The following is a 22,727-nucleotide window of genomic DNA, read 5'->3' on the forward strand; positions in this document are numbered from 1 at the left end:
AGAGTGAGAATACTACCTCTACAAATACAAAAAAAAAAAAAAAAATTAACCGGGCACAGTTTCATGCACCTGTAGTCCCAGCTACTCTTGAGGCTGATGTGAGAGGATCTCTTTAGACCAGAACTTTGAGAGTGTAGTGAGCTATGAGTGCGCCACTGCCCTACAGCCTGCGCAATAAAGCAAGACTCTATCTCTAAATGAAAATAAATTTAAAAAATTTTCACACATTGGTTCTTATCATCAAAGCATGTGTTCTTAATCAAGTTTCTTTCCAAAACCCTCATTCCTACAGAAGGAATGGCTATATAATCTCTCCCTTACCATTAAAAAATAGTACTATTATGTGTTTAGGGATGCAATTCATATTTGAGAACAATTTTTAAGAGCTTTGCTGATGCCAAATAAATGAAGAAAAGTGTTATAGAACCCAGGATTAAATATCTTTGATAATTTACCTTGTATGGCTTGCCATTGACAATGGCAGATAAAGCTGATCGGGGGATCTTGCCAGATCTGGTTTTGGGTAGCTGTTTGACAAACACTGCATTTCGAAAAGCAGCCACAGGGCCAATGTTCTGTCTCACATGTTTCACAATTTCTTCTAAAACTTGTTCCTCTGTTGCATTTATATCTAGAGAGAAAGTTCAGATGGTAAGCACTGAATTAACCTTAGTTAATTATTCAGGTCCCAAGCAATCAGAGAGAACAAAGATCTCTCACCTTTTCTCAATACACAGAGTGCTAAGGGGACATGACCTTTTAAGGGATCTTCCTTGCCAACAACAGCACAGTCTGCCACGGTACCATGGGAAAGGATTGACTGTAATAAGGAAAGGCATTCATTTAGAATATACATATTTACCATATATATACACATTCAACATGTAGATATAGATATACAAACACATATAATTTCAGTTGGGGGAAAAAGTACACGGAAGAGAAGCCAAAAATCCATGGCTGCCTATTGAAAATTCTTAAGTAATTTACATCATTGCTACTGAAGTGAATGCTTAGAATCCCCATGGTAGTCACTAAAGGTTGACAGTAATTAAGATAAATTGCTCAGCTTACCCGGAAAGTAAGGAAATGGTTTCTTGGTCTCAATTGTTTATTAATGAAGTCAGAGAAAATGTGTAGTGGATACCACATGTAAACAAGCCTCTGCAAACAGGCAGACTCACGGCGATTTAGTCTTAACTCTGGCTGCCATAAGCATACCTTCCAGAGGAATCCAAGGCTGCCCTATGGCTAAATAATAACTTTATTTCTGAGTCTGTTAGTGAACAATGAAATTCCTTTAGTGGCCACCCATCCAGAGATGATTTTCCAGGACTTGCAAGAGACTGAATATGGAGAGAGGCCCTGACATCAGATAATCCCCCCTGTTAAGGAACTACATTCATATTGCTCGCCTTAAGTTCACAAAGCTGGTATCTATCTGAAATCACAAAAACCCATAGAGTTGAGTAACCACATGAAATACAGATGCTCAGTGTTTTATGTGTGTGTGTGTGTGTGTGTATATATATATATATATATATATATATAGTGACAGGACTTTTTAAAATGCATACTCAAATGTTCTTTTCTGAAAGATTAATAGTTATTTCAGTGACTCCAAAGCCCTAATAGCTAGAGAAAACTTTGAGCAAACTTTTAACCAACAGCACATCTGGCAGTCCTTATTCTTTCTTCTATTCATTCATTCAATGAATATTTGCTAAATGCCTCCTGTGTTGCAACCATTCACTGGGTTCACAGGTAATAAAAAATAGTCAGCATATTGCTTCAAGATGCTTACAGTCTAGTAGTGGAGACAGATATTAATAAATAATGATGAACATCTACTCTAAATAAATACAAAAGTGATAAGGACTCTGGGGAATAATTTTTTTATATGAAAGATACAGCAAAAGCAACCAATTTGGCAGAAAGGTATGGGTCTCAAAAACTTTTTCTTCAGGAAATAACAATAAGCAGATCTGAAGGATGAGTAGATATTTATTAGGCAAGGAGACGGGGATGGGGCAAAAACCCTGAGGAAAGATTTCACAGGTACCATTCATACCTCAAAGAGACCAGTGTGTCTGGAAAGCAGAGAACAAAGAGTGAGAATGGAGAAGATGGAGCTATACAGGTGGATAGGTATTGTGTCAGGAACTTCCAGCTCATTTTAGCAGCCCTGGGAAGGCTATAAAGCATTTTCAGTAGTTGAGAAGGAATGCAAAATCAGAATAGATTTAATATTGAGGTTTTATGTTTGTTTGTATGTTTGTTTGTTTGAGACAAGATCTCACTCTGTCACCCAGGCTGGAGTGTGCCAGCATGATCATAGATCACTGCAGCCTCAACCTCCCAGGCTCAGGTGATCCTCCCACCTCAGCCTCCTGAGTAGCTGGTTCTGCAGGTGTACACCACCATGTCTGGCTAATTTTTTGTACTATTTTTTTGTAGAGATGGGGTTTCACCATGTTCCCTAGACTTGTCTCAAACTCCCAGGTGCAAGCAATCTACCTGTTTTGGCCTCCCAAAGTGCTAGGATTACAGGCATGAGCTACTTTATTTTTTTAAAGTAGTTTTAGATTCATAGCAATATCAAGTAAGAAAGTAGGATTCGCATATACATCTTACCACTACATATACACAGCCTCCCCCATTATCAAAATTTGGTACCAGAGCGATACATTTGTTGTAACTGATGAACCAAAACTGGCACACCATTATCATCCTAGTTCATAGTTTGCATTACTACATTATGGTCTACTCTTGTACATGTCTGAGTGTTGTCAAATGTGTAAGACAGGTATCCACCTTTATAGTATCACGCAGAACAGTTTTACTGACCTAAATACTCCCTGTGCTCTGCTCATTCATCCCCTCCCTTTTACCTACCTGTTGGCAACAACTGAACTTTATATTGTCTTCAAGGTCCTTTTCCAGAATGTCATATAATTGGAATCATTCAGTATGTAGCCTTTTCAGATTAGCTTCTTTCACTTCAGAGTGGATTTTGAAAAGCACAAACTTATTTTAGTTTCATCATGGAAAATAAATAAAGAATTGTTGAGAGTGGGTGTCACTGTTTATACAGGAAAACCACCTGAAAGGATACCGCAGTAGGCTAAGGTCATGATACTAAGAATAAAGACTAGAATTTCTTTAGCGGTAAAATGGACAAAATTTGATGATACATTGAATACGGGGCATGAATAAGAGAGATGGATTAAGGATGATTCTATGGTTTTTGACTTGAGCATCTGATTGGATGGTGGCATCATTTTTAAGCCAGAAATTGCTAATGAGGATAAGACTTGAGAGGAAATATCACATATTCAGTCTTGGAGTTGTTTCATTGAGGTGCAGTTGAGACATCTAAGTAGAGGCAGTTGTACACCAGAAACTGAGGAGAGGCTTAATCTGCAGATACACATTGGGATGTCATTAATGTACAGATGCTAATGGAAGCTATAGACTTTGATGAGCCTATTTCAGGAGAAAGTAAGAAGAAGAAAAGAGTAAAGACCTTAAGGAACTCCAACATGTAATGTGGGCACCTGAAAAAGGAGAAGCTAGAAAACTAAACAAACAAACAAACAACAACAACAAAAAAAGAACCCAGCCAGAGAGGTAGAAAAATAACTCAGCACGATCTGGTATGTGCCATTTTCAAGTCCCAAACTTTCCATGAATATTTTTTTTTTCTAATTAGGCCAAATTGAAAGTAAGTTTTCTCTTCTCTGAACTCCTGGAAGACTTGATGACCTGCTAGGATGATTGGTACAAAGCCAGTGCAATATCTTACTTTGGACTCAATATTGCTTCTATACCATATTGTAAGCATACCATTTGAAGAACTGGCTTGTAAGGATTTTCATCCACATACCTTCTGATTCATGCAGTGCTGAGGGTAGTACATGTTAAATAAATGATTTTTGTAGATATGCTTTGTTAGCTTTTGCAGGATTTGCTTAGGCAAAAATGTTCACACCCTTTCCATTAGTTGAACCTAACTAAAAAGCTTCTGCTAAATACATACTACACGACTACACAACACCATATTCTCCCACTGCTTCTATATGTATAAACTCTTAAAATGCTCCCAACAGCTCATTAATTAGTCTTTTTTACTTTTAAGACCCATGTGGTGAGATCAGAAAGACAACTTTTACTGCCAGATATATATTTTAGTACTTACTGTAGTCAGTCATTAGTCATGCAAAATAACACTTTGCTGTCCCAGATAGGATATAGACTTGGAAGGTTAGATCCTATGAATTCTGACTGGGTGTTCCCTTAATGAGTAAAGAACATCCCTTTTTCCTGGCTAACCAGAGGTTTAATCGTCAAAAATTATTAGTGTTTATTGGTGTCATGACACTTTGTACTGGAGTTCCTAAAATGCCAAGGTATCTGTTCAAATCACTGTTAAAAAATAAATCACCCACATATTTTGTCACCTAACCAATATGACTAGAATTTTAACTAATGTTAAAACATCTAGTTTGCCACTCTTTGACTTTGTTATTTTAAATGTTACTAAGATTTTGTCCTTAGTCTTAGTGCTTTTAGAAGTGGATGGGAAAATGTTGATTGTTTTCTATAAAAGCAAGGAACATTTTAAAATCAGAAGAAATATACAACAAAATGTCTTGTAGTATAATGTTAGAGTTTCCCATTTTTGCCTGCTGCAGATAAATTCTTAAAAATTGTGAGAAGCAAAATCATTTTCAAGAATTATGTGTCATATCTAAGTGACATCAAATATTATTCATCTATCAGTTTTTAAAGTGCCATAAAGGAAGGGTAGCAGCTTTTTATGTTGGCCCCACAAATAACATTTGCATGCCAAGTGATGATTTCAACAACTGAAGCATTAAAAGCGAAAGCGTCAAAATATGTCTTGGCAACATTCAAGGGACAGAAGCCAACCAAATGTCCTATGGGGGTAAAAATATCAAAAGCCACATTAATGCATTCCCTCCAAATAAAATCTATGAAGCATCTGTGATTAACTGACATTTAAGTACCTAAAGATGTTATGGAACTTAAAAGGCAATAGTCTCACCACAAGTGAGTATATAAATGTTACGGGATTAGCACTAGCAACTTCCTGTCATCTGTTGTTTCTTAGGTATTGCCAATTTTGCATAGATTTTAATGAATTTAAAATATTTTTGGGCTTCACTGGGCTGACCTACACAGGTTTCTCAATTATATTTTTAAGAATCTTAATTTTAAAAATCAGTTCAAATCAAACACCCTCATAAGATGGGAGGAGCCAGTTTGCAGTGCGATATCGTCTATGCAATGGTTTGAAGAAGAGGGATTTTAAAAAATTTCCTCTGACATTGGAGTAATCTAGGAAACTTGTCAGAGAGATTCCAGATACTCATCAATATTCATAGGAGTACCCAGGAAATACTCAGCAATGTTGTAACTACTTAAATCCAATAGTCATTTAACGCTTGGTAGAATTGAAATGGCAAGGCATCTTAGTTGGATATACTGTCACTTTACGGAAATATATTCAATGTTGAAGAATCATTCCTAAAATAGCAAACAAAATAGCTAACTTGGAAAACAAACAGTGACACTTTGGTTAGAACAACCTCAAAAAGGCCAATGGCATGTGAACAGTGTCCTAGGTAGGCTTTAAAGGCAGTATGTTAACACCAGATTTCCAAGTTCCCACAAATATTAGTGGGATTATTTAACAAACCTAAACTTAAGCTACAAGTGAAAGAGTGAAATTAGAGAGCCCAATTTATTTCCTGTACATTTCTTTGTATGAAAAAACCTGTAGATTTCTTCACAAGAAAAACCACAGCAGTCAAAGAGAACTGAGCAAGAACAATCATATTAGCTCCTGAAAATTTTAGCTTACAAGTCCAGAACTAGCAGATTTTAGACATAATTTTTCTATGAACTCTTTAACTTCCACCAAAGTTTCCTAAATGTCTAGCATGATGCTGGACTTTCAAAAATTTATCAACTCTTAAAATAGACTTGATTATTACTTAATAGTTAAAGAAGGTCCTCATTTTTACTTAGATCTGCAAGGATACTGTCCTCTTAAATTGATAAAAACCTATGCCAGAGCTCCATTTTCTTACGATGAGAACAGAAAAGAACATAGAGTTTCCTGAAATATTTTTGATGTAATAATTTTAATAGAATATCTGCTTGATTTAGGTATTATACATTTTATGGTTTTGTTGTACTTGAAATTCTTTTTCTAAAAATACTATTGTACAAATATTTGTACATATTTATAGGGTATATGTGATATTTTGTTACATGCATAGAGTGTGTAATGATAAATTTAGGGTATTTAAGGTATCCATCACTTCGAGTATTTATCATTTCTATGTGTTGAAAAAGTTTCAAGTGCTAATTTCTAGTTATTTTGAACTATACATTGTTATTAATTATAGACACTCTACTTTGCTATTGAATATTTGAACTCATTCCTTCTATCTAACTGTATATTTGTACCCATTAACCAATCTCTTTTCATGTGCTTCCACCACTTGACACACACATACCCTTCTCAGCCTCTGGTATCATTCTACTCTCTGTTTCTGTAAGATCAACTATTCCAGATCCCATATATGAGTGAAGATAGATATTGTCTTTCTGTGCCTGGCTCCTTTCACTTAACGTAATGAAATCCAGTTCCATCCAAATAGCTGCGAATGGCAGGATTTTATTATTTTTTATGGCCAAGTATTGTTCTATTGTGCACATTTACCATATTTTCTTTCTTCATTCATCTGTTGATGATCACTTAGGTTGATCTATATCTTTGCTACTTGAGCAGTGCTGCAATAAACATGGGGGTAAATGTAGCCCTTTGACATACTAATTTCTTTTCCTATGGATAACTACCCAATAGTGGGATTGCAAGATCTTATGGTAGTTCTACTGTTAGTTTTTTGAAAAATCTCCATACTATTTTCCATAACGGCTGTACTAATTTGCATTCCTACTAACCGAGTATGAGTTCCCTTTTCTCTACATCCTTGCATGAATGACTTTCTAACAACAACTTATACACTTTTTTTGTCTTTCTAATAATTACTCATAAAACGTCTACTTAGGGAATCTGGAAAAGTACAGATAATTTCACTGTACATAAAAACAATATTCAGTCTATTTTTTCTACAAATAAAACTTTCAATGGATTAAGACCCTCAATTCCTATTCCAAAAAGTTAAAATGGAATATGGTATTCACCATTGGGAACCCTTGACAAGTAGTTAAATAGTAAGATTTGGACACTTTAGTAAGAGCTGGATATATCATCAAACATTTCAGAAAGAAATAATCAATTTGCTAAGCAATTTTGCTAGGAGCTAGTAAAAAGTCAGTACAAAGTATCAGTTCACAATTCTCTAAGAGATTTCAAAGACAAAGACAGATCTGATTTAAATTGAGATATACTTTTCTTATTAAATATAAATATTTAATAAACACTTAGGCATTTAATTCATATGTAGAGAGAAGTTAACTTAAAGATTTAAGGTCTGAATGGTTTCCTGTTATGCACCCTAAATACTCCAAGACCCAGTGACAAAATTTCTGTTAGATGCCAATAATTCTAGCATGTTTTTCTCTTTTTCCATTTTAACTGCCTATTTTCTGCCTATCTCATTCTGCTGTTACATACAGTGAGAAGGATTTCAGTAGAAGCATTAAAGCGCAACATATATTTGAATAGGTTAACACTCCTCTTTTCATTCTAAAAATAAAAAAAAGACTAAGGTTTTTGGCTAATAATAAGAACTATGTGTACATAGTTTTCGTATTTTGATTGACTGAGTCTGCCAGAAATGCAGGTGAATATTAGAAGTAATCTCTTAAAAGGAAGAAATTAATATTTCATGCAACCAGAGCCATCTTTTGCCAACACACCAAAAGACATGAAGCAAAATTTTCAATTTCAGGTTATCTCAAAATTCAGAGTCGTTTAAAAACAAGATAACATTATAATAGCACACAAAGCTCAAATGTTCTAAAATATTTTATAAAGTTCCTTCCTTTTTACTCAAAAAAATCACATTTAAACACATGCCAACATAACAAGAAGTATTAAGCTGTTAAGTTTGAACAGAAGATAGGTACTAACTTTTTTAATTTTTAATTTTTTTAATTTTTATTTTAGATTCAGGGATACATAAGCAGATTTACTATATAAATAAACTCATGTCACAGGGGTCTGTTGCACAGATTATTTCATCACCCAGGTACTAAGCCTAGTACCCAATAGTTGTTTTTTTTTTGTTTTTTTGTTTTTTTTTTTCTGATCCTCTTTCAATTAGAGAAAGAGGAAATAAACCTTTGATCTGCATACTCTGATCACAGTGAATTGTTAATCATGTTACTTTAAACATTTTCTTTCATTCAAATTGTAGTTTGTTTGCTCCACTCAGTTTAAAAACTATTCTGGGATTTCCTTCTAGAAAAAAAAAAAAAAATGAAGTAACATCTCTTCCACAATAACAATGAAAAACTCTGGGCTAAAATATATACTAGAAGACTCATTCAGAACATCAGAACTTGAAATACAACTTGGCGATAAGTTCACTGTCATTTGGGAGTTTGGGGATTTTGTTATTTTTGTTTATTTGTTTGCTTTACTTTCTGTATAATCTGGCCCCAGGGCTAAAGCAGCTCAACATGTGTAACTGACAACGAATACAGACAGAAAAGGCCCTAAGAGCCTGCTGTGTCTGGTCAGAGGCCCAGGAAAAGGAGTAGGGGAGACATGAAACAGGTTTCGTCCTCCCTACTTTAGATGAGTGCTGACAAAGAAGCAGGGCCCACCCTCTCTTTACAGAGCTGTAGCAAATTTGTTACCTCTCCACACTTTACACCAAGTAAATGTCAGCGACCAAGGTGTGCCCCTTCCCTTCTCCACACTAGCTGTACAACAGCTCCTGCAGGAGGGAGCCCTGGGTACTCTCCCACCCTAAACCAAGAGAATCCAGGAAGGATCAGTGCCACTTGCTCTCTGCAGCTGCAGCCATGCTATTCTTGAGAGTGGCTCGCTGTTGACTTACCCTGCCATGTGCTAGGCAACTGCTAGCAAAGAGACAAAACTGCTTCCTCTCCCCAGAGACACTGTTCCTGTAGACATTGCAGGAATAATCCTGGTAACTGTGGGCAGACAGAGCCCTGACTCACTACCCATAAGAACAGCAAATGAGAGTTTTGTGAACCAAAGAGGGAAAAGGGATCTCTGGTTTTGGTACTACATGAAAGAAGCTTAGAATTCACCACCCCATTCTAACAAGTAGAAAGTTAAACAAACTGAAAAAAAAAAAAATTCTTAGATTTGTCAGAGGGGAAGTTCACAGGGAAAACCACTGCCCCCAAAACTGTAGAGACAGACAATTAATAGAGAAAAACACAATTTACTGGAGCAGAAACCTCTACAGGAACAAGTGCTAAGGTTGGAAAACCCGAGCTTTATGACAAAACACTGTGTTCTTCTTTCCAGGGCCTACCCTTAAAAGAAACTATTCTGTAACAGAACCTAACTGCTGGAGTTTTCTCAGAGCCTAACTGACATAGGAGAAAGTAAATATTCAATTCCAGCTCCCTTTATTCATCCTATTTTAAGAGGGGATAAATCTACAAAGAACTTATGAAGTTCACAGTCTAAGGACACACATTCATGAAACAACTAAGATTTAATCATAGGACTACAGAATACTTCTTCTCCCCCTCATCTTACCAATACACCAGTAAAGGCCTACTTACTGAAGTTCTTTTTACACAGTACATCTTGTCAGTATTTCAACAAACTATTACAAGGCATACCAAAAGGCAAAATAAATAAATAACAGCAAACCACACAAATACACACATACACAGTTTGAATAGACTGAAGAAGCATTAGAAACAGAGTTTCATAGGCAGGAATATTGGAATTATCTGAACATGATATTTTTTTAAAACTACAATTAATATGTTAAGGGCATTAGTGGAAAAAGTAGACAAATAGCAATAACAGAAGATTAATATAAGCTGAGCAGAGAGATTGAAATTCTAATAAAGAATTTTTAAAATGCTATAAAGAAATATCACTGTATCAAAAATAAAGAATGTCTTTGATGGGCTTATTTGTAAACTAGACATGGGGGAAAGAAGAAACTTGGCGCTTGGGGATGTATCAATAGAATCCTACAAAACCAAAAATCAAAGAGAAAAAAGATGGAAAAGAAATCCCCAAACAGAACAAAATATCCAAGAACTTCAGAGCAAATACAAAAGCTGTAACAAACACGTAATAGTGGTAATGGGAGGAGAAGAAAGAAATAGAAGCAATATACGAAGAAATAATGACTGAGAATTTCCCCCAAATTAACGGTGACACAAAATCATAGATCCAGGAATCACAGAAAACATCAAGAAAGATAAATGTTTAAAAAAAAAAATCCTACATGTAGGCATATCATATTCAAATTTCAAACAATCTAAGATAAAGAAAAAAATTCTAGAGAAAGCCAGAGTGGAGGGAGAAAAACCTTACCTGTAGCGAAGCAAAGATAAGAATCATATGTGATTTCTCCTTAAGAACCATGTAAACAAGCAGACAGTGGAGCGAATTATTTAAAGTGTCAAGAGAGAAAAAAGCACCATTAATTCTAGAATTACAGAATTACAGATTGCTATATTGTGGAAAATTATCCTTCAAAAATTAAGGAGAAATAAATACTTTTTTAGACAAAAGAAAAAAAATTGAGGTAATATGTTGCCAGTAGACCTGCTTTGCAAGAAATGTTATTTGGAGACAAGGAAAATAATATATCAGAAACTTGTATGAATAACAATAACAGAAGAGCATCAGAAATGAATAAACAAAAATAAAATAAAAAATTATTTTTCTTGTTCTCAATTTACTTCACAGATAAGTTTGTTCAAAATAATAATAGCAACAATGTGGGTATATGTGCACGTATATATGCTTATGTATAAGCAAGTGAATGACAGCAGTGATACAAGAGCTACAAGGGAGGAATTAGAAATATTTTGCTATTATAAGGTATTTGCTCTGCCTATGAAGTAACATAGTATTATTTGAGTCTGGACTTGATTAGTTGTAAATATATATTGCAAACATTAGGGCAACCACTAAAACAAGTTTTAAAAAGTATATTTAATATGTTAAGAAAGGAGAGCAAAATGAAATAATATAAAATGTTCAATTATAACCACAAAATGCAGAGAAAGACAGAAATAGAAACAAAGAATAAGAGCAACAAATAGAAAACAATAACAAATATGGTAAATGTTAATTCAGTTATATTAATGATCACTTAATAACTGATCTAAATATACCAATTAAAAGGCAGATCATCAGAGAGTAGATAAAAAAACAAGCCTCAATTATATGTTTTCTGAAAGAAACCCATTTTAAATATGACACATATAGATTAAAAGTAAAGGGATGGAGAAAGTTATACCATACTAATTTTTATAAGTAGGAGTAGTTATGTTAATTTCAAGCACAGAAGGCTTCAGAGCAAGAAAATGTATCAAGAATAAAGAGGAGCATTACATAATGATAAAGAAGTCAATAACCCAAGAAGGAATGATGATCCTAACAGCATCAAAGTATGTCAGGCAAAAACTGATAGAATTGGGAGGAGAGACAGATGAATAAACTATTATAGTTCAAGACTTCAACACCCCTGTGCTGGAAATTTACAGATCCACTGGGCACACGATCAGTAAGGACATAGTTCAGTTCAACAGTACCGTCAATCAACTGAAGAAAACTGACATCAATAGTCCACTTCATTCAACAACTAAGAATTAAGAATAAGAAAAAAAAAAAGACCACGCTCAACACATCATAGACAGAACAAGTACCTTTTGATAACAAAAATTCCTAATTCCTCCCTTCTAGCCCTTGTATCACTACTGTCATTTATTTTGCTTATACATAAGCATATATACTATGTGCATATATGCACACATATTTTTGCTGTTATTAGTATGAACAAACTGTTATTTGTGAGATAAATTGAGAACAAGAACAATAAAATATTTTATTTTACTTTCTGATATGGTTTGGCTGTGTACCCATCCAAATCTCATCTTGAATTGTGGCTTCCATAATTCCCACGTGTCATAGGAGGGACCCAGTGGGAGGTAACTGAATTGTGGGGGCGAATCTTTTCTGTGTTGTTCTCGTGATAGTGAATAAGTCTTACAAGATCTGATGGTTTTATAAAGGGAGTTCCCCTGCACGTTCCCTCTTGCCGGCTGCCATGTAAGACATGACTTTGCTCCTCATTCTCCTTCTGCCATGATTGTGAGGCCTCCCCAGCCATGTGGAATTATGAGTTAATTAAACCTCTTTCCTTTATAAATTACCCAGTCTCAAATAGGTCTTTATTAGCAGTGTGAGAACAGACTAATACACCTTCATTTATTCATTTCTGACGCTCTTCCTTTACTTTTTTTAATCTAAATTTCTGATTTATATTTTTTCTTTGTCTCTGAATGAAGTTGTTGAATGAAGATTACACATTTTTTTCAAACTCAAATGGAACATTCATCAAAGCAGACTATATTTTGGACTATAAAACACACCTTAAAATTTTTAAAAGAATATAAATCATACAATGTCTGTTCTGAGGTAATAATGGAATTAAACTAGCAATCAAAAACAGAAAGACAGATGTAAAATCACAAATTATTGAAGATTAAACAACACACTTCTAAATAACACATGAGTCAAAGAAGATGTTTCAAGAGAAATTTAAACATATTTTAACGAAATGAAAATTAAAATATAACATCAATATTTATGGGATGCAGCAACAGCATGCTTGCAGGAACATGTATAGCATTGAATTCACATATTTGAAAAGAAGAAAGATCTAAAATCAATTACCTAAACTTTCACCTTAGGAAACTAGAAAATGGGAAACCAAATTAAATTCAAAGTAAGCAGAAGAAAAGAAATTATAAAAATTAGAGGAGAAATAAATTAAATTGAAAATAAGAAATCAATAGAAAATACCACACAACCAAAAGCTATTCCTTTAGAAGATCAACAAAATCAATGAACCTCAAGCCAGGCTAAGAAAAAAAAAAGGAAGAGACAAATTACTAAAATCAGAAATGAAAGAGGACATATTACTATAGACCATGGACATTAAAAAGATAATAAGGAATATTGTGAACAAGCCTATGTCCACAAATTTGATTTGATGAAATAAACTAATTTCTTGAAAGACACAATCTTCCAAAAGTCACACAGGAAGAAACTGACAATCTGAATAGGCCTATATGTATTAAAAATTAGATCAATAATTAATGATTATTAACCTTCCAAAACTGAAAGTACCAGGCAAAGATAGGTTCGCTGGTGAATTCTACCAATTCATCAGTTAATTCTACCATTTAAACAATAAATCAGACCGATTATCTACAACCTGCCCTTCTAATGACAGAAGTAATGGGAATATTTTCTAACTCAATCTATGGGACTGGAATAATGCTGGCCCCATAGAATGAGTTAGAAAATATTCCCATTGTATTAATACTAAAATAAGACAATTACAAAAAAAAAAAAAAAAGGCTATAGACAGTGGCTGTCATGAGCATAGATGCCAAAATCCTCCATAAAATATTAGCAAATAGAATCCAATCATGTGTGAAAAGAATGATGCACTATGACCAAGTGGAATTTATCCCAGGTATGCAAAGTTGGTTCGAAATTCAATAATCAATGTAATCCATCGCATCAATAGGCTGAAGAAGGAAAATTACATAATCATATCAGTAGATGCAGAAAAAATAAAACATTTGACAGAATCCTATAACTATTCATGATAAAAACATTGAGTATACTAGGAATAGAGGGGAACTTACACAATTTGATGATGAACTATCTACAAAAAACCGAGAGCTTACATCATACTCAATGGTGAGAAACTGAAAACTTTCCTGCTAAGATCAGGAACAAGGCAAGGATGTCTGCTCTCACAAGTATATTTTCAACATCATACTGGCTAGTGCAACAAGAAAGAAAAACATTGTCATACTACGTAGTGCAATGAGACAAGAAAAGAGTATAAAATGTATACAGACTGAGAAAGAAGATCTCAAATTGTATTTGATCATAAACAACATGGTCGTATATGCAGAATATCAAAATAGACAAAAGCTTTGAAAATTAAATTGACATTGAAACCACAGTCCACAGAAAGTGGGTAAAGCTATGTAGTCTGATCCTAACTGGGCTGACCGCCTCCTAAAATAAGTAGCCATGATAACAGAAATCCAGAAGATTTAAATAGGATCCAGAATCTCATGGTGTAATATTCAAAACACTCGGGATAAGATGTAAAATAGACATAACAGTTATCAGGAAAATCTAAACATCTTTTAAGAAAAAAAGAAATCCACAGATACCAAACCCAAGATTATCCAAATATCAGAATTATCAAAAATTTTAACTTAGCTATTGTAACTATGGGGAAATAAAGCTCTAGATTTATCAGTGCTCCTATAAAAAGTCCTAGCCTCCTGAGACTCTTAAAACATCCTAAAAATTAGATCCATAGTCATTTCCTTAATCAATTGCTCAGATCTTAAAGGAAAATAAAACTTTACTTTACCTGTCAAGGCCGAGTGTGTACAGTCCAGAGTAGATCCCCGGTATAAACTCCCAAGGAGCTGGGGAGACTGGCTCACTATCTTCTTAGGTATTTACCTACTAAAAATGATTAATTCCCAGGAGGTAGAAACATCTCCAGGTTGTAAAACTGGAGATGCACAGGGCTATCTGGCTCCTGGGGCTATTTTACTTATATATTAAATAATTAGAATTTTGATTAAAGACACTATGTTTTTAAGAAGAGCCTTCAGGAAGGATGGCTGCCTCTCTCCCTTTTATAAGTGAGAAAATTCATTTTTTAACCTTCATTTATGGAGAATTTGGCTACTCATGTAGGAAAAATTGCCATTGGCTCTCATTGGGTCACAATAAGACCTAGGGTAATGGGGAAATGACACTCTTATTAAAAAAAAAAAAAATGTCTTTGACCCAGAACACCTCATTTTCACATTCAGGATAAAAGTAACAAAGATGAATAATAAAAACCAAATAATAACCATGGTCCAAGAAGAATGGGCAAAATCTCTTGGCATGAATGGAATAATAGACATTCTTGCAAATTAATAAAAGCTACAAAAAAACCCCAAAATAATTTAGAAGAGAGAAGAGGGGAGAATGAAATGAGAAGAATAAAATAAGAGAATGAAAAACAGAAGAGTCAAAAAGAATAATGAACTGGTAGACAGATATATAAATATATCAATAATTAAATGTAAATTATCTGAAAACACTAAATGATAGAGATTGTCAGATTGGATAAACATAAAAACAAATACATGCTGTCCATATGATCTAAGTAGATGCTGTCTACAAGAAATCCATATGAAACATAATACAGATAGATTAAAAATGAAAACATGGAAAAAGATCAATGATTCAAACATGATTCAAAGAAAAGAAAGACTATGTGATTACCACAAACAGTATATTTCAGAATAAGGAAAATTACTATTGATTAAACAAATCAATGTGTAAAAACAATAAATCATTGGAATCATGTAAAATTTGTCCCAGGAATGCACGACTAGTTCAACAGCTGAAAATTATTTAATGTAATTCACACAACACTGTTAAAAAGAAAAACCACGTTCTTATCAATAGGGGCAGAAAAATCATTTGATAAAATTCAACATTAATTCATAACTAAAAATAACACTTCAGCAAATTAGAAATAAAAAACATTTATTCTGTTTGATAAAGTATATATTTACAGAAATACCTACAGTTAGCTCCATTATTGCCTTTACCCTAAGATCAGGAACAGGACAAGGGTGTCTGCTCTTGCCAATCTTATTCAACATCCTACCCCAAGTTCTAGCCAGTTCCAAAGGCAAGAAAAAAACGTAAAAACCATTCAAATAGGAAAGAAAGTAATAAAAATGTTTTTATTCACATGTAACATAATTGTTTACACAGAAAGTCTCAACAAGTCTACCAAAAATACTGCTAGAGCTAGCAAGCAAATTCAATAAGATCATAGGTTACATATCAGTCTGCAAAAAGGTCAGTAGTTATTTCTATCCACTAACAATGAAAAATTTGAAACCAAAGTTTTTTAAAAATACTATTTACAATAGCTAAAAAATTAAAGATTTAAGTATAAACTTAACAAAACTTGTTCAGAATTTGTATGCTAAAAACTACAAAGTATTAGAGAAACAAACCAAAGAAGTCCTAAAGAAAGAAATATACAAAACTCGTGGCTTGAACTCAGTAAGTTTGAAATAGCAATTTTTTCCAATTAATATATGGATTTAACACAATCTCAATAAAAATTTATGTATGGGTTTGTTGTACCTATAGAAAATCTTATTCAAATGTGTATGTGGAATACCTAGAGGAACTAGTATAGCTACAACAAGACTGAAAAAAAGAGCAGATATGGAGGACTCACATTATTCAACTCTAAAATATACTATAAAGCTACAGTGTCAAGACAGTATAGTATTGGTAAAAACATAGATCAATGAAATAGACAAGATATTCTAGAAACAGACCCACCCCAATATTATCACCTGATTTTTGACAAAGATTCAAAGGCAATTCAACAGAGAAAGGGCAGTTTTTTTCAACAAATGATGCCGGAACAACTGGCATCCACTTAAAAAATTATGTATCAACCTACACCTTGCGCTATATTAAAAAACTAACTCAAATTTAAATTTTAAATGATATAAATTAAAACAATAAAACTAAATGTAAAACATAAAACTATAAAACTCTTAGATAAAAACAAGAGAAAATCTTTGTGATGCTGAGTTAGGAAAGAGTTTTTATATACAATACTAAAATCATAATCTGTAAAAGAAAAAATTATAAATTAGACTTCATCAAAATGAAAACCATTTTTTTTTCTCTGTTATGGGCACTTCTAACAAAATAAAAATATCAGTCAGAAACTAGAAAAAAAATTTGCAAACTGCACATCAGATAAAGGACTTGGATATAGAATATATAAAGAACTTACAAAACTAAACAATAAAAAAGAAACAATCCAAATAAAAAAGAAAATGGGTTGAAGATTTTAACAACTATCTCATCAAAAAAGATATATGGATGGCAAATAAGCTTGTGATCAGATGCCCAATATCATTAGTTTTTACAGAAATGCAAATCACATGCACAATGAGCTATTATTACACACCTAGTAGAATGGTTTAATCAAGAGTAATGACACTACCAAGTTCTAGAAAGAACGGGGAAAATTATAAACCCTTAAATACTGCTGGTGGCTAGGTAAAATAGCACAGTAACACGGGAAAACACTTTGGTGGTTTCTCACAACCTTAAACATACATTTAACATATAACCCAGAAAACTCACTTAGGTATTTATCATAGAGAAATAAAACATTCTTTACACAAACACCTGTATTTGAATGTGTATAACAGCCCTATTTAAAACTGCTCCAAACTAGAGATAACCCATTTGTCCTTTAATGGATGAATGGATACATAAACTTGTTAGTATAGCCACACGATGGAATTCTATACAACAACATAAAAAGGCAAATTCGTAATAAATGCAACAACTTGGAAGGATCTAAAATATATATTCCTAAATGAAATAACCCAGTCTCAAAGGTTACAACACTGTATAATCTATTTATATAAAATTGGAGAGAAGGTTAAAACATAGGAACGGAGACAAAAACAAGGTTTACGAGAGTCAGAATACGAAGGTGACATTGTGAGAGAATTCTTTGACAGTGTTGAAATTGTATCCTTTCCCTGGTGATGGTTACAAGAAACTATATTAGTATAAATACTCACAGTATTGTATAACAATAATGTAGATTTTACTCCATAGGAGTAAGTTTTTAAAACATTTTTAAAAACCTCTTCTGGAGATTTTACGTGACTTACATTGGAAGAAAATTCTCAGGATTTAAGAGTACAATAAAATGTTTAATCCCACACCACTTAAAGACCGTATGCAAACCTGATGATTAAACATGAGTAAATCAAGAAGCTAGAGACATTCAAGTAGTAAATATTAAGAGACAAATGTGGGGGCGGAGCAAGATGGCCGAATAGGAGCAGCTCCAGTCTCCAACTCCCAGCGCGAGCGACACAGAAGACCGGTGATTTCTGCATTTTCAACTGAGGTACTGGGTTCATCTCACTGGGGAGTGCCGGACAATTGGTGCTGGTCAGCTGCTGCAGCCCGACCAGCGAGAGCTGAAGCAGGGCGAGGCATTGCCTCACCTGGGAAGCGCAAGGGGGAAGGGAGTCCCTTTTCCTAGCCAGGGGAACTGAGACACACAACACCTGGAAAATTGGGTAACTCCCACCCCAATACTGCGCTTTAAGCAAACAGGCACACCAGGAGATCATATCCCACACCTGGCCGGGAGGGTCCCACACCCACGGAGCCTCCCTCATTGCTAGCGCAGCAGTCTGTGATCTACCGGCAAGGCAGCAGCGAGGCTGGGGGAGGGGCGCCCGCCATTGCTGAGGCTTAAGTAGGTAAACAAAGCTGCTGGGAAGCTCGAACTGGGTGGAGCTCACAGCAGCTCAAGGAAACCTGCCTGTCTCTGTAGACTCCACCTCTGTGGACAGGGCACAGTAAACTAAACAAACGCAGCAGACACCTCTGCAGACGCAAACGACTCTGTCTGACAGCTTTGAAGAGAGCAGTGGATCTCCCAACACGGAGGTTGAGATCTGAGAAGGGACAGACTCCCTGCTCAAGTGGGTCCCTCACCCCTGAGTAGCCTAACTGGGAGACATCCCCCACTAGGGGCAGTCTGATACCCCACACCTCACAGGGAGGAGTACACCCCTGAGAGGAAGCTTCCAAAGCAAGAATCAGACAGGTACACTCGCTGTTCAGAAATATTCTATCTTCTGCAGCCTCTGCTGCTGATACCCAGGCAAACAGGGTCTGGAGTGGACCTCAAGCAATCTCCAACAGACCTACAGCTGAGGGTCCTGACTGTTAGAAGGAAAACTATCAAACAGGAAGGACACCTACACCAAAACCCCATCAGTACATCACCATCATCAAAGACCAGAGGCAGATAAAACCACAAAGATGGGGAAAAAGCAGGGCAGAAAAGCTGGAAATTCAAAAAATAAGAGCGCATCTCCCCCGGCAAAGGAGCGCAGCTCATCGCCAGCAACGGATCAAAGCTGGACGGAGAATGACTTTGACGAGATGAGAGAAGAAGGCTTCAGTCCATCAAATTTCTCAGAGCTAAAGGAGGAATTACGTACCCAGCGCAAAGAAACTAAAAATCATGAAAAAAAAGTGGAAGAATTGATGGCTAGAGTAATTAATGCAGAGAAGGTCCTAAACGAAATGAAAGAGATGAAAACCATGACACGAGAAATACGTGACAAATGCACAAGCTTCAGTAACCGACTCGATCAACTAGAAGAAAGAGTATCAGCGATTGAGGATCAAATGAATGAAATGAAGCGAGAAGAGAAACCAAAAGAAAAAAGCAGAAAAAGAAATGAACAAAGCCTGCAAGAAGTATGGGATTATGTAAAAAGACCAAATCTACGTCTGATTGGGGTGCCTGAAAGTGAGGGGGAAAATGGAACCAAGTTGGAAAACACTCTTCAGGATATCATCCAGGAGAACTTCCCCAACCTAGTAGGGCAGGCCAACATTCAAATCCAGGAAATACAGAGAACGCCACAAAGATACTCCTCGAGAAGAGCAACTCCAAGACACATAATTGCCAGATTCACCAAAGTTGAAATGAAGGAAAAAATCTTAAGGGCAGCCAGAGAGAAAGGTCGGGTTACCCACAAAGGGAAGCCCATCAGACTAACAGCAGATCTCTCGGCAGAAACTCTACAAGCCAGAAGAGAGTGGGGGCCAATATTCAACATTCTTAAAGAAAAGAATTTTCAACCCAGAATTTCATATCCAGCCAAACTAAGTTTCATAAGTGAAGGAGAAATAAAATCCTTTACAGATAAGCAAATGCTTAGAGATTTTGTCACCACTAGGCCTGCCTTACAAGAGACCCTGAAGGAAGCACTAAACATGGAAAGGAACAACCGGTACCAGCCATTGCAAAAATATGCCAAAATGTAAAGACCATTGAGGCTAGGAAGAAACTGCATCAACTAACGAGCAAAATAACCAGTTAATATCATAATGGCAGGATCAAGTTCACACATAACAATATTAACCTTAAATGTAAATGGACTAAATGCTCCAATTAAAAGACACAGACTGGCAAACTGGATAAAGAGTCAAGACCCATCAGTCTGCTGTATTCAGGAGACCCATCTCACACGCAGAGACATACATAGGCTCAAAATAAAGGGATGGAGGAAGATTTACCAAGCAAATGGAGAACAAAAAAAAGCAGGGGTTGCAATACTAGTCTCTGATAAAACAGACTTTAAACCATCAAAGATCAAAAGAGACAAAGAAGGCCATTACATAATGGTAAAGGGATCAATTCAACAGGAAGAGCTAACTATCCTAAATATATATGCACCCAATACAGGAGCACCCAGATTCATAAAGCAAGTCCTTAGAGACTTACAAAGAGACTTAGACTCCCATACGATAATAATGGGAGACTTCAACACTCCACTGTCAACATTAGACAGATCAACGAGACAGAAAGTTAACAAGGATATCCAGGAATTGAACTCATCTCTGCAGCAAGCAGACCTAATAGACATCTATAGAACTCTCCACCCCAAATCAACAGAATATACATTCTTCTCAGCACCACATCATACTTACTCCAAAATTGACCACGTAATTGGAAGTAAAGCACTCCTCAGCAAATGTACAAGAACAGAAATTATAACAAACTGTCTCTCAGACCACAGTGCAATCAAACTAGAACTCAGGACTAAGAAACTCAATCAAAACCGCTCAACTACATGGAAACTGAACAACCTGCTCCTGAATGACTACTGGGTACATAACGAAATGAAGGCAGAAATAAAGATGTTCTTTGAAACCAATGAGAACAAAGATACAACATACCAGAATCTCTGGGACACATTTAAAGCAGTGTGTAGAGGGAAATTTATAGCACTAAATGCCCACAAGAGAAAGCAGGAAAGATCTAAAATTGACACTCTAACATCGCAATTAAAAGAACTAGAGAAGCAAGAGCAAACACATTCGAAAGCTAGAAGAAGGCAAGAAATAACTAAGATCAGGGCAGAACTGAAGGAGATAGAGACACAAAAAACCCTCCAAAAAATCAATGAATCCAGGAGTTGGTTTTTTGAAAAGATCAACAAAATTGACAGACCACTAGCCAGACTAATAAAGAAGAAAAGAGAGAAGAATCAAATCGACGCAATTAAAAATGATAAAGGGGATATCACCACCGACCCCACAGAAATACAAACTACCATCAGAGAATACTATAAACACCTCTACGCAAATAAACTGGAAAATCTAGAAGAAATGGATAATTTCCTGGACACTTACACTCTTCCAAGACTAAACCAGGAAGAAGTTGAATCCCTGAATAGACCAATAGCAGGCTCTGAAATTGAGGCAACAATTAATAGCCTACCAACCAAAAAAAGTCCAGGACCAGATGGATTCACAGCTGAATTCTACCAGAGGTACAAGGAGGAGTTGGTACCATTCCTTCTGAAACTATTCCAATCAATAGAAAAAGAGGGAATCCTCCCTAACTCATTTTATGAGGCCAACATCATCCTGATACCAAAGCCTGGCAGAGACACAACAAAAAAAGAGAATTTTAGACCAATATCCCTGATGAACATCGATGCAAAAATCCTCAATAAAATACTGGCAAACCGGATTCAGCAACACATCAAAAAGCTTATCCACCATGATCAAGTGGGCTTCATCCCTGGGATGCAAGGCTGGTTCAACATTCGCAAATCAATAAACATAATCCAGCATATAAACAGAACCAAAGACAAGAACCACATGATTATCTCAATTGATGCAGAAAAGGCTTTTGACAAAATTCAACAGCCCTTCATGCTAAAAATGCTCAATAAATTCGGTATTGACGGAACGTACCTCAAAATAATAAGAGCTATTTATGACAAACCCACAGCCAATATCATACTGAATGGGCAAAAACTGGAAAAATTCCCTTTGAAAACTGGCACAAGACAGGGATGCCCTCTCTCACCACTCCTATTCAACATAGTGTTGGAAGTTCTGGCTAGGGCAATCAGGCAAGAGAAAGAAATCAAGGGTATTCAGTTAGGAAAAGAAGAAGTCAAATTGTCCCTGTTTGCAGATGACATGATTGTATATTTAGAAAACCCCATTGTCTCAGCCCAAAATCTCCTTCAGCTGATAAGCAACTTCAGCAAAGTCTCAGGATACAAAATTAATGTGCAAAAATCACAAGCATTCTTATACACCAGTAACAGACAAACAGAGAGCCAAATCAGGAATGAACTTCCATTCACAATTGCTTCAAAGAGAATCAAATACCTAGGAATCCAACTTACAAGGGATGTAAAGGACCTCTTCAAGGAGAACTACAAACCACTGCTCAGTGAAATAAAAGAGGACACAAACAAATGGAAGAACATACCATGCTCATGGATAGGAAGAATCAATATCGTGAAAATGGCCATACTGCCCAAGGTAATTT

The 22,727-nt window shown here is 35.4% G+C and overlaps 1 protein-coding gene across 2 annotated transcripts in view; it reads right to left on the reverse strand.

Annotated features, from left to right (window-relative positions):
• The window catches only part of LOC105473292 (acyl-CoA synthetase short chain family member 3), a 179,798-nt gene that overhangs the window by 1,636 nt on the left and 155,435 nt on the right, over positions 1-22,727 (reverse strand). For both annotated transcript variants that reach the window (XM_011727032.3, XM_071071386.1), the window contains 2 exons: positions 721-820; positions 456-631 (listed from right to left, as the gene is read on the reverse strand). In XM_011727032.3, coding sequence (XP_011725334.2) covers positions 456-631; positions 721-820 — 276 coding nt within the window. The remainder of the gene's footprint in view (positions 1-455; positions 632-720; positions 821-22,727) is intronic.

The sequence above is a fragment of the Macaca nemestrina genome, chromosome 10 (assembly GCF_043159975.1).
Source record: "Macaca nemestrina isolate mMacNem1 chromosome 10, mMacNem.hap1, whole genome shotgun sequence".
Lineage (NCBI taxonomy): Eukaryota > Metazoa > Chordata > Mammalia > Primates > Cercopithecidae > Macaca > Macaca nemestrina.